This window comes from Citrus clementina, unplaced genomic scaffold (assembly GCF_000493195.1).
Source record: "Citrus clementina cultivar Clemenules unplaced genomic scaffold, Citrus_clementina_v1.0 scaffold_3, whole genome shotgun sequence".
In the NCBI taxonomy this organism is placed as follows: domain Eukaryota; kingdom Viridiplantae; phylum Streptophyta; class Magnoliopsida; order Sapindales; family Rutaceae; genus Citrus; species Citrus x clementina.
In genome coordinates, this window is record NW_006262339.1 from 5,331,247 (window position 1) to 5,357,595 (window position 26,349).

General features: G+C 34.4%; 4 protein-coding genes across 6 annotated transcripts; 2 read left to right on the forward strand and 2 right to left on the reverse strand.

The window, feature by feature from the left end:
- Positions 1-875: 875 nt before the first annotated feature.
- LOC112100327 lies at positions 876-3,191 on the reverse strand. Its single transcript, XM_024189490.1, has 3 exons — positions 3,135-3,191; positions 1,487-2,081; positions 876-1,390 (listed from the first exon to the last, which is right to left on the reverse strand). The coding sequence occupies exons 1-3, from the start codon at positions 3,189-3,191 to the stop codon at positions 876-878; spliced, it is 1,167 nt and encodes a 388-aa protein (XP_024045258.1).
- A 4,901-nt stretch (positions 3,192-8,092) lies between these two features.
- LOC18048195 lies at positions 8,093-9,670 on the reverse strand. The gene is made up of 3 exons (XM_006440189.2): positions 8,868-9,670; positions 8,692-8,763; positions 8,093-8,590 (listed from the first exon to the last, which is right to left on the reverse strand). The coding sequence occupies exons 1-3, from the start codon at positions 9,438-9,440 to the stop codon at positions 8,585-8,587; spliced, it is 651 nt and encodes a 216-aa protein (XP_006440252.1). The 5' UTR covers positions 9,441-9,670; the 3' UTR covers positions 8,093-8,584.
- A 3,747-nt stretch (positions 9,671-13,417) lies between these two features.
- Positions 13,418-19,495, forward strand: LOC18048196 (E3 ubiquitin-protein ligase HOS1). Its single transcript, XM_006440192.2, has 10 exons — positions 13,418-13,765; positions 13,998-14,388; positions 14,726-14,860; positions 14,981-15,156; positions 15,327-15,734; positions 15,841-15,999; positions 16,271-16,768; positions 17,367-17,504; positions 18,042-18,769; positions 18,901-19,495. The coding sequence occupies exons 1-10, from the start codon at positions 13,658-13,660 to the stop codon at positions 19,079-19,081; spliced, it is 2,922 nt and encodes a 973-aa protein (XP_006440255.1). The 5' UTR covers positions 13,418-13,657; the 3' UTR covers positions 19,082-19,495.
- Positions 19,496-19,724: 229 nt separating this feature from the next.
- On the forward strand, positions 19,725-24,403 carry LOC18047106 (2-oxoglutarate-Fe(II) type oxidoreductase). 3 transcript variants are annotated; one of them, XR_002906646.1, is made up of 12 exons: positions 19,765-19,916; positions 19,988-20,180; positions 20,285-20,359; positions 20,522-20,573; positions 20,959-21,080; positions 21,749-21,849; positions 21,928-21,986; positions 22,308-22,364; positions 22,529-22,574; positions 23,234-23,313; positions 23,571-23,697; positions 23,873-24,403. XR_002906646.1 is itself a non-coding variant. In XM_006440196.2 (11 exons), the coding sequence occupies exons 1-11, from the start codon at positions 19,839-19,841 to the stop codon at positions 23,632-23,634; spliced, it is 927 nt and encodes a 308-aa protein (XP_006440259.1). In that variant the 5' UTR covers positions 19,725-19,838; the 3' UTR covers positions 23,635-23,854. The 3 variants fall into 3 exon arrangements, 2 of the variants coding, with proteins under 2 accessions (XP_006440259.1, XP_006440258.2); XM_006440196.2 differs by lacking the exon at positions 23,873-24,403 and having other exon boundaries at positions 19,725-19,916; positions 23,571-23,854; XM_006440195.2 differs by lacking the exon at positions 23,873-24,403 and having other exon boundaries at positions 23,234-23,368; positions 23,571-23,854.
- The last annotated feature ends 1,946 nt before the right edge of the window (positions 24,404-26,349 follow it).

Sequence of the window (26,349 nt, forward strand, 5' to 3'; positions counted from 1 at the left end):
ATTCACTTAATGGTTCTTGGCCTACGAACCATTCTCGCAAAAGCACAGGTTCCCTAGTTCTCCACCCCTCCAAAGTTCTGAAAAAACCACCCTTTCCCACATTTACCATTTTGTCCCTTATGAGATTAGATATTTCTACAAACTCTCATCCCTTCAAACCTATTCTTGAATCTTGATTCTCTCTCATCCGCTTTTGGATTTAAAGGGTTACATTGATTATCCACTTTCCTTGCCCTCTGTCATAAAACACCAATGAGTTTTGTAACAAAAAAAAAGATGATTCGCATTAGAGTTTTATTGTTCTTGCAAACAATTGGCTTTGTTTCATCTATTCTCTTCTTCGCCTTTGAGAACATAAGCATAAATAGATTGCTACTAAACAAGATGTTAAATTTCCAGATGTTACAAGTAGCAAATTTCTTCTGTGGACTGCTCATAATGTAGCAGTCCTTTGCATGATGTATAAATAATTATGATTCCACACTTTTCAATTAATATCTCAATCTTCTCCATTTCATGTGAAGTTATACTAATTCACTGAAGGATTACTAATTAATACCTGTTACGTACCTATGATTTTACAAGTTAATGTAGATAAAAATAAATAAAAGAAAACTGTATTAGTATTTCGAAGCTACATGAAAATTCTATAAGTGAAAGAGATATAAGGCAGGGGCGGATCTAGGATTTGAAAGTACCTCGGGCTAAATTTAAAAGGAAGGTTATATTGTAAAGTGAACATAAAATTTTATAAGAAAAAAATAAAATACACATAATAAGATAAGAGCATTAGAAATCTTACACTAAATAATAATTACTTTAAACAAAATAATTATATAAAAATAAATAAAAATGTAGTCAAAACAAAAATACAACTAAAATTGTACTTTTCGCGGCTTCAAACAATAAAATTCATCAATTATGGATTCTGGAACAATAGTATTTGCAATTTCTCTTTCAACATAGACAACCATACAATTTGAAAGAAACTCATTTTCTATCTTATTGCGAAGTGATGTCTTGATAAGGCTCGTGGCTGAAAATGCACGCTCTGTTGTGGCTGTAGATACTGGAAGAGTCAACACTAGACGAATTAATCTATCAATCAAGAAATAGTGTTGTGACTTCTTTGTTTCAATTAATCGTTGACATAACTCAGAAAGTGATGCAACTTTTTGAAAAAGTGGATGAGAAAGCACATCAAACTTGTAATGCTCCAATTCTCTTCTCAAAGCAAAAATCTCATTTGCAGTGAAATCATGAGGATAAAATTTCTCAGCAAGACAACAAATACGATCTATATCAAATAATTTAAACCCATAGATTGGATCCAAAGCCGAGCTTAGAGTAAGAAGTTCCATAGTTTGCTCTGGGAACCTACTATTTATCTCTGTCAATTGAAAATCTATTACATAATTAAATATATCAAAGTGATAATGATGCTCAATTGTAATATAATCTTTTTGTTGACAAGAGCGTCTTGTACCTTCCATATAACGAACACTCATATCAGCCACACTAATGTCATGCTTTCCACAAAATGATTCCACACTTCTAATAAAATCATCCCAACCATTATCTCGAAATTCTTGCAAAAGCCTTTTAGTACTTGTGATATAATTCAAAGCATTCAAGATGTCTAAAGATTTTGCTTGTAATGCTCGGCAAAGAATATCAGAGATCCCAAGAACTCTATGCAACCAAAGTAAAATGAACACAAACTCGAAGGATTTCATTTCTCTATATGCACCTTTAGCTTCTCCACGCATATCTCGACTGGGCCCATCATTAATCATCTTTCTTAGAACTTCAAGAGTTGCACCAAACATCTCAACAAGCCTACTAACTGAAGTAAAATGTGAGCTCCAACGAGTATCTCCTGCCCTTTGTAAAGTTCGAACTTGATTAGCACCTGTACCAGTCTCAAGCTCTTCTGAAGCTATCAATTCTATAATTCCTTTCTCTTTAGCAGATTTCAACTCAGAATAACGTTTGGAAGAGGCATTAACAAAGTTGACAATGGAACTCAACTTAGAAAAAAATAACCACACCTCATGCACTTCTTTAGAATATAGAGCAAACTAGTAAAATCCATCACAAAAAAATAAGATTTTTATATAAGTTGTGAAAGCATACCAGTAGAAAAATATGCAAAGCCCAAGAAATTGGAAGACGAAGCAGATGAAGAATCGTGAAGAGGACAATCGATTTTTTTAATTCTTGGCTTTGAGAATTGTTGTCGGTTGAGAGTAAAGAAAAAGTGAATTGGGTAAAGATTCTTTCCTTTTTTTTAGTTTCAATGGCACTCTTGTAATTAATTATTAGTGGCATGATTGTAATTTTAACTAACATATTTGATTTTTTTCCTTTTCTATACCGGGCTACAGCCCGGTATAGCCCACTAATGGATCCGCCTATGATATAAGGAGTTGAGAGTGAAGAATAAGAAGCAAATAAGAGACCATTTTCATTATTCTCTACCCAATTCTTCTTACGAGTTCATTTACAAGGCTTCCTGCTTATAGGCTTTTGATAGAGTTGCTTCCATAAATGATTTTTTTTATATTAAATTTTTGGGTTAAACCACCAAGTTATTTAGGCTGTTCCCCTGTAATATAGATTAAAAAAAAAGATACAAAAGGAAGGGGAGGGGGATAAGATCAAAACTTTTAATTAAAAAAAAAAAACACAATAAGGCATAAAACGGCCCAAAAAAGATATCAAAAAGCAAAATATCAACACCTAAAATGTGGAGTCATAGAAGCATCTAAATTGAAGAATGCTAATCAAATCAACTCGAAGGTCTCAATAACCCAAAACCACTAATAAGTCTAATAAGAACATTCTCAATTAGTCATAAAACAATTGTGGCCAAATCAGACTCTGCCTTGATATTAGGATAGCCAAAATGAATAGTAAAATCCAAACCCTCACATATTGCCGCCAGCTCAATAAAAAAATAAAATCAGCTTGTGACCTAAAAAAGATCCAGAGGTAGCTAACACCACAGCCCAATGGTCACGCAAAACACCACTAGCAATAAACATATCAGGATTATCCCTAAAACAACCAACCACCCACTTGACTTCAACAACCTAGGTGGTGGCGTCAACTAGGAAACTAAATGAACCAACCTGCAAGGAAGCAAAATAATCCTCAAATCCTCCCCAATCTGAGTATCCAAAACACATTTTGATTGAGATGGTCTAAAATCAAAAGTAGAGTTTGTGAGGTTAAGGTTAGAAACTACCTAAAAAATAATAGCGTTTACATGATAGACAAAAAATCAAACTTGAAAATGTTTACAAACCGTCCAAACATACTATTGGATGAAGCATGAGAGTAGGAATCGAAGTTGTCACGAAGAATGGGTGCACCACCGCCTATCAACAAGCAAAGCATGGGAGATAAAATAATAATAATAATAATAATAATAAGTATTAAAGATCAATCATCGAATAAAACAACCGTCAGGACTCAGGCCTGCCTAAATAAGATATATATATATATTTTTTTAGAGAGAGATATATAAAGTTAATAATTAACAACTCGTCTACTCTTAAAAAAAGAGAGATTTTTCTTTAAACCCACCTTTATCGAGATTTAAATTTGTATGTTTTAAAAAAAAAATCCTTAAAAAACCATTTTGTCCCGAATACTGTTTACAAGCTCCATTGCCTAGCTCCCATTTTGGCATTTGCTCATGCACAATAGCTTTGAAAAGTTTAGTTATAATCTCCCCCCAAAACTTTAAAAGCTATAACTATTGGCATCCAACACTTCTCTTCATTTGCTAGTTCTTCACAAAAGTCATCATATTTCTTCTAATTTATACTATTTTAATCGAAACTGGGATATTTGCTCTCTACGTTTATAACATTCTATTAATCTACGGTGAGGACAGACGAATTTTTAATATTTCTCTAACTCATCTCTTTTCACGCAGCATACCAAATGCTGGACTCCACCTGAAAAATGCATAGTTAGTCGAAAATGAAAGTTATTGGCACCCCTTCATTATCCTTGTAATATTCTACTTCAAATAAAATTGTAATCAAGAACAAATAAGAATTAAACACAATTTTTTTAATAAATTACTTTCATAAGCTGCATTCATAATCAATCCCCCCCCCCCCCCCCGCGTTTTTTTTTTTGAGTTTTTACCTGTCACTTTTTATTTAACCAAAATAAATTACATAAATTTAGAATAACCTATTGTTGTTATTGTATTTCTTATTGATTAAATATTTTTGTACTTAAAATTATTTTCAAATTACAATTTAATAAGTCAATGATTGACATTAAAAAATTTATCACACAGAAATTTTTATAATTGATGCGTAGGAAAATGACAATATTGTAAAAGAAAAAAATAGAATAGTTTTTTGAGTTTTAAAAATAAGAAAATTAAATTAAAAAATAAAAAAATATATATTTAAGAGAAAAAGGGGACATTTTAAAAAATAAGATAAATATAATTGAAAAAGAGATTTCACAAGGAGATTAAAAGGGTGCGAAATAGTCCAAACTCTTTTTCGATTTGGTTTCCATAGAAAATGGGTGTAACAGGATTTATTGATGTTCTTTTAGCAAAACTCAATTCAGTAATCACTATTACAAAAATACCAGACTACTAGTTTGAGTTTTAACAATAAAAAAATTAAATTAAAAATTAGAAGAATGTATTTAAGAAGAAAATGGGACATTTTCAGAATATAATTGCAAAAGAGATTTCATAAGAATATTAGAGGGGTGCCAAATAGTCCACACTATTCGTCGATTGGGATTTGGGTTTCTATAGAAACAGGGTGTAGCAGGATATTATTGACGTTCTTTCGGCAAATAACTCAACTCAGTATCATGACCTCAAAAGATTTGAAGTTCGGCCTCGACTTTTGAGGCAGGGCTCGGATAACAATGATTGGACCGGCAGCCCACTTACGACTTCATTTGTCAAGGATTGCATTATTGCTTTTAGCAAAGAAATGTCTGTTATATTATTATATTGTAATACTTCCATAAATAAATACTATATAGTAAATTTATTCAAAAGGCAAAGCCAAGATTTGAATCTCAAACAAAAAAATTCCAATTAAGTTCGGTGACTGCTCAAATTAGATTCAATCAAATTAAATTAAATCCTAAAAATTGTTTCATGATCTTGAAGCTCTGGCAAGAAAAATTTGGGTTCGTCTCCCATATGTATGAATCATTGAAAGTCAAAAAAGAAAAAGACAAAAAATTAAAACCCAAGCAACCAACGTAGCCGTATGTGATACAACTAGAGGTGGTAAAAATACCCACTCGGTTCAGACTCGGACCATACACAGGCGTTGTGAATCGAGTATTATTCGGCTCGGGTATAAAATCAGGTCGGTCTTAGGCATCACTTGATAAACCCAGAATTCGAATTTTATTAAAAAAATATTATAAAATATTATATTATTTTAAATATTTATATTTATTTGACTCATTTATTATACATATATAAAATTTTAAACACTTAAAGTTTATATTTTCATGTCAAATTTTATTGAAATAAATTTAAAACTTATAAAATTACCAAAAAATATATATATATACACATATAATATTAAAAAATATAAAATTCAAGTACCCGAATTAAAATCCGACCCAAATCAATTGTATCCGAATAGGATCCTGTCATTGTAATACCTGGACCCTGCTCGGGATTTTGCCAACCCGGGATACAAAAGGTATGACAGCGACGGCAAAGAAGTGATCAAATGAATAATGATAGCAAAATTTGACCGGCCGATCCTCCGAGTCAGATCATTCAAAGAATAAAATTACTGAATTGTCACAAGTAATTTTGTTTTCCTTTAACGCGACTCCAGGGCAAAAATGCCCTTCTATTTGAGCTTTGAGCTCCCTGTTTCTTTCTATTCATCTCTGTCTTCACCAAGCCAACTCTGTCCGGCGTCTACAAGCATGTAAAAACATGCATCCTCTTGTTCACAACTAAAATTTCCGTGTTTCTGATATTCATTCGCGATCAGCAGACATTAAATACAAGCTGTAAGTAAGTTAAATATCCCCACCCAGATTTTATTTTAAGCAAATTTTGGACAAGATCCTTGCGCTCCCTCTGATTTGCAGAAATCAACTCGAGACTGAAAATTTCACATAAACAGTAATACAAATAATATTTCAAACCTTCATAAAGACCAACATTTGAATCAATGACAGCTGATTGTGAAATTACATTTTAACAACAAATCTTAAAATTAACACGATCGCGAGGCCTCCATTCAATAAAATAATTCTACTTTGAGCATGAATTTACCTTTGGTCTGGGATCACAAATGGCCACAAATGGCGCATGCTCCAGTATAAATTATAGGCTTTTCACATTTAGATTTAACAGAGACACCTGTCTAATCTGGCCAACCCATACAATTAAATCCACACAACTAGTGGGTGCATGCACACATATAAGTTGGTAGTCCATCTGCATGGTAGTCAAATACTACTGCAAGCTGCTGCTTGATTGTTTCAAACTACTTCCGAATAATAGAGATACAAATGGAAAAAATTGTCAGTCTTGCAAGGAAACAAAAACTCCAAACCAATATTTAACTGCAAAATGAGACAATCAATTCTGCTACACACAGATTTCTAAGCCAAGAAATAACACATCATCCTTTTCATGGGAAAAGATACCTACTTAAAATAAAATTGGATATAAAACAGATCACTGTTATAAGATTATCAAACTAATATTCATCAATCTTCAGAAGGCCTGTAACCTACATCGGATCTTGTAAAGCAAAAGCAAGCGATAAAGACCAAATCAACAACCTCCAAAAGTACATGGCCTGATGTTGCTTGCTAGTAGGAAGGACAGAATAAATGATATAAGGGATTCATTCTAAAAGGATCCGGCAGACAATACTGAGATTGAAAAGATAAACCCACAAAGAAAAAGCTATCTGTATCAAAGGCATGGACTTTCAGATGCTAAGTCAAGTTTTGTACGATATTTTACACTTCCGTACAACCACAATTGATCATCAATGTAATTGACATGAACCACATATCAATTTTATATATGGTGACTCAAGTAAAAAGTCAAAATCATTAATAGGACTAGCCCAATGGCCACAAAACCTCATGTTCACCCATCACTTCAGTGGCCTGGAAAAGCGCTATCAAACAACGGGAAAAAGAGATTGAATAGCAGCATCCTAAGGCCTTTTTTTTAAAAAAAAAAAACACTTATCTTCTGAATGAAAGCTAGAGAAGGAGTTTATAATGGCAGGTATCGAACTCACATTGAGACTTGAAAGTCAAGTCTCAGACCATTAAGAACAGAATTTACTAGCGCATTAGTTGGCATCTGTGCAGTGTGTGCCCTGCACCTGTTATGCGGACAAGCTTATTCACACACTTTGGAGAATAATTGAAAGGATAAAAACAGGGTAAACCACATCCAGAAGAAAAGTAAAATTTAACCAAAATAAAATGGATTGACTTGTCTAACCTTCAGACAGAAAAACAATCTGAATTACCCAAAAGGTACAAATCATAGAAGCATGACTCATTTTTTAGATCAGCTGTGCTACGCAAATAGATAAGCATTATGCAATTAATACCAGAAGCTGCCATCCCCTTAATTGTAAAATTTGCATGACCTTGATACATTCCTCATCAGAAATGCAACAGAGAACATCAGAAAGTCTCCCACATTCCAGAACACACAACTTTTTGAAAATCTTAGGGTTGGATGTTTATTTTAGCAACGTTTGTGGTAATGCAATGAGCATAATTATCATGCATTAGATATAACGCGAAAGGACTGGAAAGGAGGAAAAATGCAGTCAACATATAAACTTTAAACCTCATCATGGTTGCTCTTGATGAAGCTGAGCTCAACAAAGTAAAGCCCATCCACTAAAGGGAAGCAAGCAGTGCCTCCAACAATGAATCCTGCATCTGATATGGTTTTGAAAACAAAGCACATGCTTGCTACTCTGCCCCCCAACTTTGTAGGGAAGCCTGTCAAATATTATAAGTAATAAAAATATTAGAACATATAATAAACTTCCAAACAGCAGAACACCTTTCACAATGCCTCGTAATAAACAAGTTAAAACTAAAAAAACTCTGAAATTCTCACTACTTATCCATATATGCGTCCACAGGTTTACATCTTAAAGCTTCTAATTGACAAGCAGCCAACCTAAATTCTGCCTCTGCATATTACTCCAACGCACAACAAAAAACACAAGACGGAGAGAAATTAGATCTCCTTCCCCGTTTCTTAACTATTATTTTTCTTTAGAAAATAACTTCCTTTCTTTTTTTACAGATTTCATGTCAATATACCTCAAATCGAGGTCTAAATACTGTAGGTGCAATCTTCCCGACTTTCCACATAAGCCTTCAGAACTCCCAAATTCGATGTAACCACATCACCTCCGCAAAAACCATCGTCAAACTTTAATTTGAAAAGGAAAAAGACAATCCCATGATGCATGAAATAACTTCTGAGATTCATCGAGTACAGAGGAAGAGAAGCAGACCTTCGTAACAAGGACTGAACAAGTCTCTACGAGCAAATCTATTTCTGCAAGAAAAAGCAAGATTCCAATCATATTAATATGAGCCGCCCAACAAGTCCAAAAATTCCAAAAATAAAAATAAAACGTATTGATATCAAAACAATACCTTCATTGGAGCATCAGATACTCTGTAGGCATCAGCTGTCAATCCCACCAACCACAACCCAGGGAAAACGTTCTTTTGAAAAAAAGAAAAAAAAAAGAAAGAAAAAAATCAGTCGTCCACAAAAGAAAAGAAAAGAACAGAACAAGAAAAAAGCCAGGCGAGCAAAAATATCTCACGTCGAGCTGTTTTTGGACATTTTTGGGCCGTTTCCTGGGGCGGCGAGCCGGTCTAGAGCCGGTCATGATAAAAATATCTTCTTCAATCTCTTCTCTGGACAGAGTAACCCAGAACTTGTTCTTTTCTTTCTTGTCACCGTTGCTGCCTCTCGATTCCACCATCTCTCTCAATCTCGTGGACTTGGGCGCCTTCGTATTCGCATTATTATCACCGCGATTCTGAAAAACCGCCACGTCGACAAGAGTTTCCTGCACCTTCCTCGGCCTCAAGTTCCACGGCCTCCCCACCTCATCTTCTTCCTCCTCCTCGGTGTCGGCCGTCTGCCTCTGGGGCCTCTCAACGGCGTCCTGCTGTGGTTTCGAGGTCGAGCTAGGAAAGGAGAGGCGTTGCGCTCGAGAAGACCGCGATCCGACGACCCGGTGATGACGTGTCGAGTCGTCGGTGGTGTCGGGTTCGGTTGGGGGTGGGGTTCGGGTGCGGTTGTGGTTGGGGTTGGGGTGGTGAGTGCCCCATTTAAGGAACGATAACGAAAAGTTGTGCAGCGGCTGTGACTTCATTGGTGCTGTTGTCATCTCTCACTCCCACTCCGAAAAATTAAAGAAAAATAAAAACTAAAAATGCATTAGTGCGTGTGCTGTTGCCTGTAGCTCTCAGAGGGATAACTCGAGGAGAGTCAAAACCTAAAAAGCGGAGAGTTGGTTTCAGAGCTACTTTCAGGCACGGTGAAGATGGAGAGAGCTGCTTTAGAGAGAGAGAGAGAGAGAGAGAGAGAGGTAGGTCATGTGAGCGTACCATATAAATTATCAAGCACAGACGGGGGGAGCTCGTTTTCATAATATTGGACTGCTGCGGCTTCAGAAATTACAATTACGCCTTTCGCTTCTTCTTCCTTTTTTCAGTTTTGCCCCTACAATGTTTGTTTATTTCCATTTGAGTCCATTTCGTCAACTACAGTCTACAGTGCCATACAGAATAGTCTTGCCGACTTGCGTGTGTAAAGGACCCAACTGACACGTCATACGACTTTGTGTTCGCGTAAAGATTAATTGACATGTACAGTTTTTACGTTTCTGTTAATAATATCCAAGGGGGACGTACTATTATCTTTACGCCGATATAAATGTTCACCCGACATGTCATATGACCCTTTTACATCAATGTGCGAAGGTTTTTCCTGTACTAATTTAATTGCAATAATAAAAGAACGCCTGTCTCAAGTCTCAACTTAGTTTTTAAACGCCACTTCGGCCACGGCCGAAGTGGTGGGCTTCTACAGCGGTTCTAGCCCCAATAAAAATATTGTGGGAGCTAAATATTCTTTATATTTAAATTTTTTTTTTATATAAAATGTAAATAGAGTATGGATATTTTTTTTTTGTGAGGGGTTATTTATCTGGGCATGTACTTTATAAAATTTATTGTAATAATGTAAGTCCCAATTATGTATATCTGATTATAAAAATTAGTGTAATATCTCTGCTACAACAAGCAGTTGTTGTAAATATTTGTCTAATACAGTAATTTGATGATTAATCAGTATTAAAAAAAAACTTAGTTTTTAAACATTTTTGTAAAATTAAAAAATAAAAATATGCACGTGATAGTTAGTAATTTCCTCATTTTGTTTACGGATAGAGCCGTAGATAGTTTTATATGATTATACAAACGAATATAGTATAGTACAAAGGGCTTAGTTAAAAAAGTATAACAATTATTTTCATTTAAAAATGTGAACCCATGATAATTTCATTTACAAGATGGAAACTATAGAAAACTTAAGTTTTACTACGGTGGAAATAAAAATTTGAAAAAAATTATCCTTTTAACAAATATGGATAGTATTTAATACATATATTAGTTCTTTTGGATAAAAAAAAACTGTTGTTAACTATTTAAAACTAATAATATGAATTGCGCGTTTTTATTCAAAATAATAATAATAATAATTTTAAATTAAATATTTTTTTAATATATAGCATTCTGTTATATGGAGATCATCAACCCATAAAATTTTGTGGTAAGTTTTAAGTCAACAAATTTAGTAAAATAATCTCTCCCAAATACATAGTAAAATGTTAATTAAATAATATTTTATCACTCTCAATTTTAGGTCAATGTGTTAAAACAAAATTTTGGTGAATTAATATTCACTTTTTCGATTTTTTTATTTTTTTCGATTCCAATATATTAATTTGTTCTACCTATGTTTTTCAATTGTTGATTTTTAGTATGTCATGGAGGTTCATAATTTATGAAGTAGTTGTTGTAATATATATTGCTTCTGTGATTTGAGGTATTACTGTGGAGTACATAAACATGGACAGTCCTACTCGACGTGAAATGCGACGGTTGGTAGATGCGACCATCATGGGAGAGATGTACCATATTTTATTTACTATCCATTACTTTTTATATTATGATGGCAACAACTGCCATAGATACGTGGCATGTATCTGGCACTTAAAGTCTCACAACCATGCACTAAACCCTCACTAAATGGATCAATGAGTCTCTGGTCCAGTGGGAGAGAACACTTACACTTACAATATTGAGTGTAAGGGTTCGAACCTCTATAAAAATATTTATGGGGGTTATTTACAATCTTTCTTTAATTATCAAATAATTGAGTGGAGCCAGTCTATTCCTCACGAAATATGAATGAAATGGACAATTCTCGAATATTTGAGATGGTTTAAAGAATCTGAGCAGCACTTCAGAGGAGTACATGCCACGAAAAAGGTCTCAATTGTAGAATCTGTTTGTAAATATTAATTGTAATACCTGATATAATATCAGTAAGTCCTGTATAATAGTATTAAAAAAAAAAACCCTCACTAAATGGAGAAAATCTCTTGTGCTCTAGTAACACTACTCTTTATTCATTTAGTATTTGTGTATATTTATTATTATAATTGATTAAAGTATGTACGTGACAATGAATAAAAAGAAAATAAGTAATGCTAAAATAACAACTCTCACTTCCATTTATTAAATTGTAAAAAGAGGAATTAAAACCCAAAAACTATTAAATTTACCTCTCTTTATTTTTGTTATCCTTTAGATGCCAAATGTGCCAAAAGGTTTTTTTTAATTATGTTTTTATTAAATGACGAGCCGATGAATAGCACTTGTGATAGTTCACAGTTGTCAATTATGATATTAAGTAATATACATTAAGGTCTTCAAACGAAATTGGATCGTTGATTCTTATCTGCTTCCACGATCCTTAGTGATAATTTGATGAGGCAATGAAATAAAATTACCTGGAGAACTTTCTTGCCGTAGGGAATATGAAATTTCCACAAAGCCATTGCAAATCTATTTAAATAAGTTATTTTGTTATGGTGGTTTTCTTTTCTTTTCTTTTCTTTTTGTTATTTTCGTTTTATTTTTATTTTTAAAATTGTTTTCCGGGGCAGAGTCCACGCAGTCACAGGCCGCGTTAACAACTCTTGCAAGAAAAAGAAACGAAAAGGATACTCATTCATTGGAGGTGGCTTTTATTTAAAGAGTGACAGCGATACCAAATTTTGGCATGATGCACAAAATCTTGAGTGATCAACGCTGAGAGATTTATTTATTTACTTTTTTTTTTTGGTAAAATATACTCTAATAAGACTATAAAAATATTATGAGAGTTTTTTCTCCCCCCAAAAAAAAATAAAATTGCTATTCATTAAATTTGGCTAATTAATAGCTCAATACTAATGAAGAATTGAGATGTGTTGACTGAAAACATATAACATGTAAATATTATGTTAACCGTTTATTAATCTTAAGATAAATATTTATCATCGTCTGTGTCAATAAAGCCTTCCTCTATTTCTTTTTCATTTATCTAAACAACTTGCATTTCGTTTTCATATATTTTTATAATTTTGGTTCAAAACTTCGGACAAAAAACTGATATCACAACTCAATAAGAAATGCAACGCTTAGACCTTTATTTTTATCATGCCACGTGATATTATCAAAAAAGATATAAGATTTAATATGTTAAGAAGACCACATTTCCTTCCTAATAGCAAAGAAAGTTCCAAGTACTTTAAATTTGGTAAACAAACTATCTTTAAAGTTTTAAACCTAACATTAGGAGGAGGTATTCAGAAACAAAACCCACCACACATTTTTATTTTATTTTATTAGTATTTATGTATTATTTATAAATTTATTATATTTATATGAACGAATTATATAGTTTTTTTCTTTTATTTTTATAATGAATAATGATACAACCACAAATTTTTGTATAAATTTATTTTGTACAAACTGATGTAGCATCAATTCATTAGTTGAATGAAAATATTAAATAGTGAAAATAAATCATGTGGATCAAGAGATATTCAATTTAATTAATTTTATCATGCCACATAAGTTTGTACAAGAGTTTATGACTATATCATTACTATTTTATAATTTCACAGGATTTGAACTGAATTTTGTTTTTTTTGCATTTTATAGTTTATACAACAAGTTTGCGTGTTTTAAAAAAGAGTTTATAAAAAAAAAAAAAAGCAAGGTGATGGGGCCGGGTCTGGGCACCCGCTTCTTCGTAACATTTAACTCGGTCTAAAACTACCCACCGGATCCGATCCACTAATTATCGGACCAAATCATTATTTCCGAAATTCCAATTTGAATTCTCACCATCGCAATCTTAAAAAAATTCGTTTGCGTTCGAGCCCTAATTTCAAGTTTCGGATGAAACACACACTCCAGTCACTCTGACGTCACCATTTATTACACAGCCATTGTTCCACTTGAAACGACTCTTCAAGAAACTGCACAGATGGATAGAAGTGAAATCAACGGTCCAAATTCGTCCACAATTTCCCCCGATACCGACGCCAGCGCTAGATCGCCTCCACCGCCTAACTACAATAGTCGCGCCGTTCAGGTACGCGGCGCATTTATCTGCAAATGCATTAAATATATATAACGTGTTAGTGTTCATGTGTAAGTTAAACCCTAGCTGTTACTTTAGGGTTTTAGGTTTATATTAAACCATGTAGAGTTTATAGAATTACAGAAATCTTTTTGAAATTCTATTGTCTAAAGTTTATTTCTATTTCTGTTCATATCATTGGTTTTATATAGGAATAACGTTTTCATTTTAAATTTAATTTCAGGAAGCTTTAGAACACTTGGCTTCTATTGATCTCTGCGAGTTGCGTTACGAAGCGAAAGTGGAGCATTGTAGGGCAACTAGAGACTTGAGAAGTTGCGGGCGTTATGTGCAGTATGTCTTGAACTCTTGTGGACATGCCTCATTATGTGCAGAGTGTCGTCAGCGGTGTGATTTTTGCCCGATTTGTAGAATCCCAGTCCCAAAGAAGAGGAATAGTATTAGACTTCGACTTTATGACGAGTGTGTAGAGGCTGGTCTTATCTCGAAAAGATGTGAGGAAGGATACCATGACTTTGAAGATGCGGAGAATCAGATAACTGCTGATGTTCAACGCCTTTATTCCTTGTTTGACACTGCTTTGGAGAATAACTTGATTTCTTTGATTTGCCATTGTATCCTATTCATTGCGTATGTATGTCTTTCTCTGAGAGCGCGTGTTTTTACTGCAGGAAAAGAAAGCTGGTGCTTTTTTTTCCCTTTTTTGAACTTCTTATAGATACCAGCTTATTGTAATTTAATAGGTAATAATTCTCTAAGCATGGAATATTTTTCAGCCCTAATTTCTGTGAGGAATCATCACATAGCTCTGAAACAGACACCTCAGGGATATCTTGAAGTTAGACAGTTTGATATTAATACTGTGTGGCATGCTCATGATATGAGTGTTATTTCTGGTGAAAGTTCTTTTTTTGCTGCAAATGCATTTTTTCCTTAATAGAAATTGAATAGATGTTAGAGATGTTTGCATGGATGAAGCTGCTGTGTCTAGTGATCCTGTCGTTGCTTTCCTGTTGGATGAAGTGGTTGTCAAGGATTGGTGCAAGCGGGCATTCAAGAACATCATAGCGGAACTCAAGCTGATATGTATCCATACCAGTCTTGTTAACATTTGGAATTAAAGCTTATTGATTTCTTATCTTGTGCTCGTGCGTCTCTGCAGTTTTACACACTTCGTATTGCTTGCTTCCTAACTTTTTTCATTAGATAATCTGGAAGTGGAGGTGATGAAAACTAGGCTCAGTTTACTTCTGAAGTTTCAAATGAAGCTGCGCGACATATCTAGTGTGATTGAAGTCCTCGCCTCGTCATTTAAGGATGATCTTTCAGCACAGGTTCATGACTTGCACCACTTTCAGGAGAGCATATTGAAGACTAAGCAGGTTTATACTTACTTAGATACCTAATTTTAATGATGTACATGTCGTATATCTACTTTGTATTGTTTTAGACGTTTTCTCCAATATTGGTTGTTCGATTTATGAATTTTGTTGAACAGTTGGCCTTCATAGGAATTGGCATATTTTCTCTAAGTATTGGTTTCTTATTCCAGCACTTGGAGATTATGATGTGGTGTGCAAAGCACCAATTTCTGGAGAATGTGAGGTCTCGTCATGCTAGTTTCACATCATGGCATTCTCTAGTCCGTCAAAGGAAATCAGCTGCAACTGAGCGTGCATGGTATGATCCAGTAAAAAACTGTGCGGAGTCCACCAAACAGGATGGTTCCCTGTTCATTGAAGATGCACTAGCTAATCTTGAGATAGAGCAGGAATTTACTCAAGGTAGGGGAGAGGAATTAGATATTACATCTTTGCACAAGGATGATGAAGGCTCGTCCTTTGTTAGGTCCAAGATAGAGGGAGTATCAGGATGCTACCCATTTGAAAATCTTCGAGCTGCTGTTGACATACTCTTTTTGCATGGTAGTTCCGATTTGGTGCTTGCAAAGCAGGCAATTGTATCCTTTCTCTATTTGACTTAGATTTTGGATATTAGATATTATTCTTGGCTTTGTTAGGGCATTTCCTTTTTCACATATCCTTTGTTTTCTTAATGAGGAACAGTTTCTCTATTACCTGTTTGACCAGCATTGGACCATGCCTGATGAAAATTGGAGGCATATTGTGGATGACTTTGCAGCCACCTTTAGTATAACCAGGCATTCATTACTGGAATCTCTTACCTTCTATCTTCTGGATGACCAAGCAGATGAGGCTCTGCAGGTAATTTTAATAGATCAAAATATCCACCCAAAGTTAAATGCAGATTTTGCTTTCCATCAAGGCAGAAGGCATATTAATCTTACCTCCTTTTTTTCTTTTTTTTTTTTTCCGGGGGAGTGCTTGTTTGTGCTGTAGTAGATTGAATCTTAAGAAGTATCTTTTGTCATGTTTTGGGATGATAATGAGGATTATTAATTATGCATTGAATATCTTTGTGCTTTGGAAATTGTTTTATATGCTAATCATCATTGAGTGAATTAATGTTACTTAGGAAGCTTGTCACCTTCTTCCTGAGATCTCTGGCCCGACAACTCATCCTAAGATTGCACAAGTTCTGTTAGAAAGGGAAAATCCTGAGGCAGCTCTTATGGTTTTACGTTGGTCTGGTCGTGATGGTGGGTCACCGTTGGTTTCTCTTAGTGAAGCTGTGACTGCTGTTCGGATAAGGGTAGAGTGTGCACTTTTGACTGAAGCTTTTACATATCAGAGGATGCTCTGCACTAAAGTGAGGGAGAAGAAGTTGAAGTTTGGAACAATTGGGGAAACTTTTGATGATCTAAAGGGTGGATTCAAGACTTGGGAACAATGGTTAGAAGTATTGGTTACTGAAATTTGTTGTCTTTGCATCCGGAGAAACTTAGTGGATCGGATGATAGAGCTACCTTGGAACACTGATGAGGAGAAATATCTCCATAAATGTCTCTTAGATTCGGCTACTGACGACCCTTCGACAACTGTTGGCAGTCTTCTTGTCGTATTCTATATTCAGGTAACTTCCTTTTATTCTATAGACTATTTATATGTAATGAACTACAGTTTTTGGGTGGGGTTAGTTTTCCGAATTTCTGACATGTCCGATACTAGGAGGTTGTCCACCATTATGAGTCTGGTAGAATAGACACTTGTCATCCATCTCACATGTACACATGCTACAAGGTGATGTCTGGAGTCTGTTCGACACATTTTGACTTTGATGAATAACATCTTTATAAGGGGATTCTACTGCCAATGACAATCAGGCATTATAATACTCCAAATTTATGCAGCACTATATTAGCACTTAGTAGATCTCTGACTAATGGTAGGTGAGTTGGAACTCTTGTCTCTTGTGGGCTTGTTTCAGACATTGGAAAGTGGTAGCAACACCCGACTTCTGTCTCTGTGTGTGTGTTTGTGTCTGTTTCTCTTGTCCTTTTGGCACAACCTGTCATGCGTCCATTTACCAATGAGTTATTCAGTCGGTCATGTCTGAATATGTTAGAATGACATTTATTCTGAATAATTTTTGTTGGAAGTAATATTTGTACTTGGCTTATGAACTCATTTTTTTTTTTTTTTTAACAACTTGTGTTGCTTTTTCATTTCAGCGTTACCGATATGCTGAGGCATACCAAGTTAATCTTAAACTTCAAAGTGTGGAGCAGGATTTCATTTCAAAGAATCCTGTCAGTGAAGAAGTTCTATCCAGGATGCAATCACAAATTCATTGGAGAACCAAATTTATTGTAAGTGGTTTAAACTTTTTAGTCCAAACAATGGCTTCCCATTCCTCATAACAAATATTAAAATAAAAACAGAGATAAACTATAAGTAAAAATCTAAAGCTTTGGGAAGCAGTTGAGTTAAAAGCAGTTCCTGTATGGCTAGCAGTGGGAGGTATATTGATTGATATTTGTTTGCTTTATTCTTAATTGCTGTAGTCTTCCAATTTGAACCTAAAGCAGTGGTCCAAAGTGTGTATCTTAAGTCAAAATTTGATGAACCGTTTCCTGAGCACTCACTAGATGCAACCCTCCCTAATCTCCCTGAAGCAAGGTAGTTTGGGATATAGAATAATTGATCAGGCAAGGAAAGAAGTCCTCTTTATGGAAAAAGCTTTTTTGGTTTTTCCAATTTTATGACTCAGTGCAGCTTAATTAGGTACATGGAAAGCACATGCACTTTTGTTACTTAAAACTGATGAGGAAAGAATTGAGTTGGACACTTGTCAGATCTGAATTTTCCTTTTTCAATATACTGAATTTACATGCTTTTTTAAACAGGATACATCCATAGAGTTGCTGCCAGAAGTCCAACGGCAACTTTTAAAGAATGGGAAATTGCCTCTGAATGCTCTTAACTCTAGTGAAGAAGTTGAAATTCCAGAAAAATCTGATCTTCATGGGTCACAAGAACTGAAATCCATCACTTTGTTGATCCCTACAACTGCTGATTCTTCGCTTCTTCTGCCGACGAGCAATTTGACTCCTGCAAATTCATCTGTTTTTGAATCTCCTACAGGACCTGGTAGGTCTATCAAGAGCCCTCACTTTGAAGTTGGTCATTACGGTCCATCAATTCTTCACGAAAGGTTATTTATGAACAAAGAAGGGTCAACATATGATTTTGGTGTCAGCAAAGAGTTTAAAGTTGATGGTTTCTCAACTCCTGGGGTCTGTCAATCTAGCCCCATGAATCAAACACCACTGAAAGGCAGAAATTTCTCGTCAAGAACTCTTTCAAATAGCCACCGGCGAGACAAAGTTTCTGATAAAATCTCACCTGTACCTGAACAAAATGGGTTCTTAAGCCAACATCTAAATACAATTCATCACTATTCTCATAGGATGACAACCAATCCAGCTTCTACACCTGTCAGCAACCGTGGCTTGCATAATGATCTTGCAGGCGACCTGCACTCAAATTTGTCTAGTAAGAGAGTTCATTCAGATAGGGAAGATGGGCTGCGGTATATGATCTCTTCAGAAGATCCAATGGATGTCTCTTTGAGGTAAGAATCTCAGTTCTTTGTTCTCTAAACCTTGCACCTAATCTTAATCTTTTTGTGGGGGATCTTGCTTAAGCAGTTAGGTAGTCTCATTCTCAAATGTTTACTTAGAATATCACGTTATCCATTTTCAGCAATGGGAAGAAGGGATTTGCTGTAGAAGACAGGCAAGCAATTGCTGGTGGTGGCTTAAGATGGAGGTCTGATGAAACTAGTGATGAGGAAGAGAAGCAGAGTCCAGAGAGTGCCATGGGAGTAGCTTCTTATACAACTCCCAGAAGAGGAATTAGAAGAAGCAGATTTGCTAGAAGATGAAGATTGAAATATATCCACAGTTCAGAAGAGGGAAAAGTTGTAAGAGCTTGAAGCACAGAAATTCCTCAAAAAGGGGCGAGAGTTTAACCAGAGTTTACCATGCGGTTGTTTGGAAACCAAGCATTGCAAGTATATCTATCATTCAGTTCTGATATGATAGGTCAGCCTTCCTGCCATCGAAATGAACTAACATGGGATTTTTTTTTTCCCTCTCTCTCTCTCTCTTCCCCTTGGTAATCCATATTAATTGAATCATGAGATGGTGTTGGCCATATATTTTTTTGTAATTCTTTTTTGGTTTTTAGGAAGCGAAAGCTTGAGGCAAGCCAAGTTGGTGTATCCGCTATGTAGCTGAACATCTTTGTATTCAGACTGAAAATAGCAACAATGATATAAAGCAGTTTTACAAATGAAAAACGAATATAAAAATTTTGCATAAAAAGTGAGCTTTGCAGGCTATTTTCCTTTCGAGTGGAGGAATTAAATTTTATTTTTAAAATGAAGAAGTAGAAATAAATCATTCAAATAAAAAAAATAAAAATTGCTTCACGTAAGCCTAAAATCACAAGAATATCCGGGCAGACTCATAAGGCCCCGTGGTGTGCACGTGACAGAAGCTCAATAGTGAATAGCCCATCAAATAAAGACCACAGCAGATCTTCGCCCGTTAAAAAAAAAAAAACGGTGTGAATTATGGGGCAGCTTTACTAGAGCAGTCAGCAGAGTGCAGACTAGTAGCGGGAAGCAAGCGAAGCTAATGACGGAAGCACTGCAACTTCCTGTTATAGATCTCTCCTCGCCGGACCGTCTTTCCACTGCTAAATCGATCCGTCAGGTTATTATTATTTTTCATTTTTTCCTCATTACTCTTCAAAGGCTTGACAGTGTCTTATTTAATATTTTCAGGCATGTATAGATTACGGTTTCTTTTATCTAGTGAATCATGGCGTGGAGGAAGAGTTAATTTATCAAATGTTTAACGAGAGTAAGAAATTTTTCTCACTTCAATTGGAAGACAAGATGAAATTAGCACGCAAAGAACATAGAGGTTACACTGCACTGTGCGACGAGATCCTTGACCCTTCTTCAACTTCTGAAGGTTCCTTATCTTATCATTATCATGCTGTAGTCGTTTCAAGTACATATGATGGAACATGATGTCTGAATTTTTTTTTTTTTTTAATTTGATTGATTGGGGAACAGGTGATCCAAAAGAGAGTTTCTACATTGGTCCTTTAGAGGGAACTCTTAGTAGCATGAATCAGTGGCCCTCACTAGGTGTTTTTCTTATATTTACCAAATATTTCTCAAAAAATTTCTTTAGTTAGTCCTTCAACTTCTACTTAATTATTATCTTCCGCATGTGATTTATTGGGAGATTAAATTAACAATAAAATTATTAAGCATGGGTGGGCTGTTATTTTGCCTAGGAAATCTCAGAAATTCTGCCAACTTGGAGATCCACAATGGAGTATTACCACCAAAAAGTCCTGTGAGTTTTGATTTCAACTTACCCTGGACTTGCATGGTCGCTAAGCGTTTGTAATGTTTACACTGGACTTGTAATTAAATTTGATAACATGGTTTTTTAAGTTATTTATAGATGTTTCTCTTTTTCTTTTTTCTTTTTTTTTTTGGTTAACCAATATAAATAATTTGAGATGTCTATTAAAACTTTTAGTCAGATTGCAGTGTTTACTGTTGACAAAGTGCTTCTATATAGTTTCACTGTCATTTACAAGGAATATGTTCCTGTGACTGCATATGTCCTAAGGAGAAAGTTCAAAATTGTCAACTCATGCCTTGATTCTATGTTGGTTAATGGTACCTTTCTAGGACAAGGACACTCTTACATGGTCTTATATGTGCTGTCTCAGGTCTGCTGGTAGAAGATTGATCCATTTAATAGCTTTAGCTTTGAACTTGAATGGAGATTTCTTTCAGAAAGTTGGAGCTTTGGATGCACCCATGGCTTTTCTTCGCCTGTTACACTATCCAGGTATGAAGAGTCAATTTGGATTCTTTGTTTTTTGGTCACTTATACAGTTTGCGGTTGATCATCTTAAGGTATTTTCTTTTTTCTTTTTCTTTTTCTTTTTTTTTAAATTTGTAAGTCCACATAAGAAAAAAGACAAATTTTGTGTTCTTCTGGTGCTTGAGCAATAATTGTTCCATGCTAATTCAATAATCTTTATATTGTCTGAGATGTTCAAAGCTCTTCAAAACATAATCTCTTCATTTTTGTGTATGAAAGTTTCATTCATGTACATTCTGAAATAAGTGGCATTGGTAAAATATTTATTGGTAAAATAGAAGGATCTGTTGAACGTCTCCAGTCTCTTTTCTGGGCCATATTTCATATTGAATGAAGCACAGAGCGTTAGTGAATTCTATCATGTTCCTGCAGTAACATTTGAGTAAGAATATGACCAATTTTAACTTGCTTTAAACTCTGCTTGTTTAGGACAGTCTTCCGCCCAAAAAAAAAAAGCTTGTTTTTTTGGGATCTAAACTGACCAGATCTATTTCTTTGATCGTTGGGCCAAAAAGAACGAGACCCAAGTAGTGGAGTAGATTTGTTGAGAATAAGGCTAAGACTTTCTCTAGCAGTTTTCCTAGGAGATCCTTGTGTGTTACTGACAATATGCCCCCTATTTATAATTTTAGGTGAATTAGTTTCTTCGAACCAAGAAGTATGTGGTGCTTCTGCTCATTCAGATTATGGAATGATCACTCTCCTTGCAACTGATGGTGTTCCAGGACTGCAGGCATGCTTGTCTTAAACTGTCAGCATCATATCTTTTATTAGCAAAGGTTTTGCCCCTCTAAATTACCAGTTCTTACAGGTTTGCAGGGAGAAATTCAATCAACCACGATTATGGGAGGATGTGCCAAATATCAAGGGGTGAGTCCAGGATGGAATATTTCTGGTGTAAAGAGATTAAGTCCCGTTAGCTAGGACTGATGGAGCATGCTATGTAGTAATTGGAGCATTTGCTTAGCTTGATTTGTCCATGATTTGTCATTGCTTTGACATATATTTATGTTATTATGATCATGATTTGATGGTATTTGCTTTGCTTAGCTTGTTGTTTCCATATTGTGACACTGATAGTTATTTCTCCATGATTTGTCATTGCTTTGACATATATTTATGTTATCATGATCATGATTTGATGGTATTTTGCTTTGTCATTCCAACTTTAGCTGATTGTCTAATTTACAGGGCCCTCATTGTGAATATTGGGGACATGATGGAGAGGTGGACTAATTGTTTGTTTCGGTAATTTGTTATTCTGCTACCTTGAAAAACATTTATGTTTCACCTCAGAGTTATTAATCTTAATTAGGATCAAATGTTATAATGAGTTCATTTTGAGGCTAATACTTAATTGTTTCTATTTTGATTATGGGCTTTTTATCCTAATTTGCATCCTCTATTTGTAGGTCAACCCTCCACAGAGTGATGTCTTCAGGACAAGAACGCTACTCTGTAATCATTTGCTTTCTTTCCCATTTATGTTTTCCTCATTCCAATGCCTTTGGTTGTAAGTAGTTTGGAATCATAGGTTTTGAAGCACTATAAGTCGCATGCACTTGATAAATCAAGGTTCTAGGATCTATATGAGTCCTGTTCCTATTTCATTAGATTGATGTAGGAGAACATTGAATGTAGCAATAGCCAAGTTAGCTGTCTGAGGTTTTGGAGGGTTAGATGATCATGCAAATTTAAAAATTTCACATTGACAAAAAGATAATTGGTTGTTGGATTTTTTTTTTAATTAAGTTGTATTTCATACCCAAAAAAAAAAAAGAAAGAAAAGAAAGCTAGCAGTTTCCTTTTATCACCGGATGAAATCCATTCTGTTGAATGCTCCAGCTGCCAAAAATGTGTCTGTTGGTACAGAGCATGATAAAAAACTAGAAATAATGTGTCTAAACATGCAACAATATGAAATTGTTCCAAAAGCTGTGGAAAGTGATTTCAAGTGCTTTCTCACAGCCTGTGCAAACACATTGAAACAATCTCATTTTCATTGAATATCTAAAAGTGCCTTTGGGATGTGATTCGTCTTTCTTTCTTTAAGGAAGTTCCATTACATACTTATATAGTTGTTCCAATCAGTGTTTTCTGGAATTCCACCATTGCAGGCAGCATTCTTCTTGGATCCCAACGGTGACTGTGTAGTGGAATGCTTGGAAAGTTGTTGCAGTGAATCGAATCCTCCAAAGTACATATAGTTCTACCAACCTTATTTTGTTACAACTGGCCATGTTGATGACTTCGTAAGGCCGTTATCTCGTTGAGATTTCTGCCTATAGGGTTCTCTGAATTTTGTTGAATTGAAAAATAGTCTAGAATCTGTTAAGAAAGCTGAAATACAAATTCAATTCGGAAGTTGATTCTTTTGTAGGATTTTGTTTTGATGAAATGCCTGATAAGACATAAAGCGAGATTGGAATAACATTGATAGCTGTGTTTGTGCAGATTTGCCCCAATCCGCAGCGGAGACTACATCAAAGAGCGAATCAGGCTTACCTATGGCTCATAGGTCGAGTACCAGAGACCAGAGTGATTGTGTGGAGGCAGCAGCAGTTGAAGATTATAGTTTCAAGTAGGAGCTAGTGATACAAATGCATCAACCCACATTACTGTGCATTATACATTGAATTTCATCCATTTTAACATTTATTTGGAACTTTCTTGTAATAGTAAAATTGCTATAAAAATGAAAACAAAGCTTACGTCATATATAACATTTTAATTTTGAAGCTTGATGCTTGCTGCAGGGATCGCCGGTCAAGTAGGATTGAATTGTGAACAACTGAGTTGAATTTGTGGGTCGGCATGTGATCTTTAAGATCTTTTTACGTGAAAATTGGGATACGAAATGTGTTCCAAAACAAACGCCAGTCTTTAAGAGGACCACGAATTCGCCTGCCGCTAATTGACCAAATCCAAGCACATTGTTTCCACGGGACAATTTCCAAACCTTTAGGACGTGTGGATCGTTGACACGTGGTGACAACGTTAATGAGAACGCTCTTTCATACGGTGGCTCTGTAAAAATGTTTATCACAGGATCCATTAACGTGTAGGGCTGAAACGTGTGAAGACTGCACGTCAACCAAGGCGTCTGTAATGGTCACCCACAAAAGGACAACCTCTTGTTAGGTTGCTGTTGTGATTTATTCTTGACCGCGTAAGTGTCTTCTCCTCATCACGCGGTCACCTCCCTTTTTTTTTTTTTTTTTTTTTTTTTTTCCTGTTATCATCATGGTCTTTTTCTTCTTTTTACGTATGCCCCACATTGCATTGAAGCCCGCTAAGTTTTCTTCTTTAAATCTTTTAATATCAGTTCGATAATTTGTTTAATTCTTTAATTTTGTATTATTTAAAAAAAAAAAAAAAAAGCCGCTAATAGTGCACAACTGCACATGGGGCTGCAGCCTCCGACCTCCCTCTTCTCCAATGGATCACATGCCTCATATCATATGACTTGGATGTGACTAATCTCTAGATCAATAGGACCACACCAATAACATAAGGGATAGTCTACTCTTCAACCCATAGTTGGGTCCCACCAGTATAAATAGTCAGACAGGCAAAAAAAATGTGTGATTTGGATAAGGTGGATAAGCTTTTATAATCCTCGGTCGTACGATATGATATCCTAGATGCCATCATACGCTACAAATCTACAATATGCCGTTCCCACCCTGTTAGTCAGTGGTCCCCGCGTCTATTACCTTTGGATTTAGACTTAGGAATCGCCTTAGATTTAATTTTAGACCAAGATTTGCTTTATGCTCCCCAACAACGCCCCCTCACCGTCCACGTGTCCTGCTGAATCTCGCTGCTCACCCTTCTGTGTCTCTGATTATTTTATTTTCTCCCTCCACGGCTTGAATAATATGTATATATATATATATATATAAGGAAAAAAGACAAACACACCCTAATGTTTAGGTAAAAAAAAAATAAAAATCTCCTTAATATTTAAAAAAAAATATTTACACCTTAATTTATTATAATTTTACCATTATACACTTCTAATATATAAAAAAAATATATATTAGATTATCCAATTTATCTATATATTATTAATAAAATTATAAATAGACAATTGGATATTATAAAAAAATTGTAAATATACCCTCATTGCTCAATTCCTCTATTTAAATTTTTATCAATAACTAAATTTTTAAAAAGACATCTACACACTTAAAAAAATCGTAAATAAATTATAATTTTAAAAATAAAATTGGTTATTAATTCCATAATAAATAACATAGAAAATTGGTTATAAATGTACAAGTTTAAATTATTGACATGTGGAGAGTTGTTAAATATACAAGTTTAAAGTTTAAATAAAATTGGTTATTAATAACTAACCACATGTCAATAATTTAAACTTGTACATTTATAACCAATTTTCTATGTTATTTATTATGGTATTAATAACCAATTTTATTTTTAAAATTATAATTTATTTACAATTTTTTTAAGTGTGTAGATGTCTTTTTTAAAAATTACTTATTAATAAAAATTTAAATAGAGGGATGGGGTAATGAGGTATATTTATAATTTTATTAACAATATATTGACAAATTTGATAATCTAATAATTTTTTATATATGTTAGAAGGGTATAATGATAAAATTATAATAAATTAGGTTATAAATATATTTTTTTAAACATTAAGAGATTTTGGTCCTTTTTCCTAAATACTGGGGTGTGTTTATCTTCTTCCCATATATATAATATACATAGACTCTCCAATTTTAAAATGTAACGCAGTGGACCCTTAATTAAGGGGCACAACTATCAACAAGCATTTCACAACACACCCTACACAATATTTATTTATTTTTTGGGCAAATTTTGAGTATGGACGAATGGCAGTTAAAGAGATTACGATGAAACCAACTAATTTATTTTCTATGCACTCTTTTAAATTAAAAATTTTATTATATAAATAACTTTTAAAAATTTGCTTAATTAATTTTTTCTTCTCTTTCTCTTGTCATTTTCATAAATTCTCACTAATTCACTCGTATATTTTTTTTAACTATAAATAATTGATATTACCAACGAATATGAATAAATTTTATTATTTAAAAATGAACATCAACATACTTTTATCCGTCATGAAAGTTAATAAATATAAAAATTAATTTTTACCAAACACAAGAGCTAGTAAAAATAAAGAAAAAAATCTTATATATAAAAACCACAAAATATAGATCATGATACATTAAGAAAG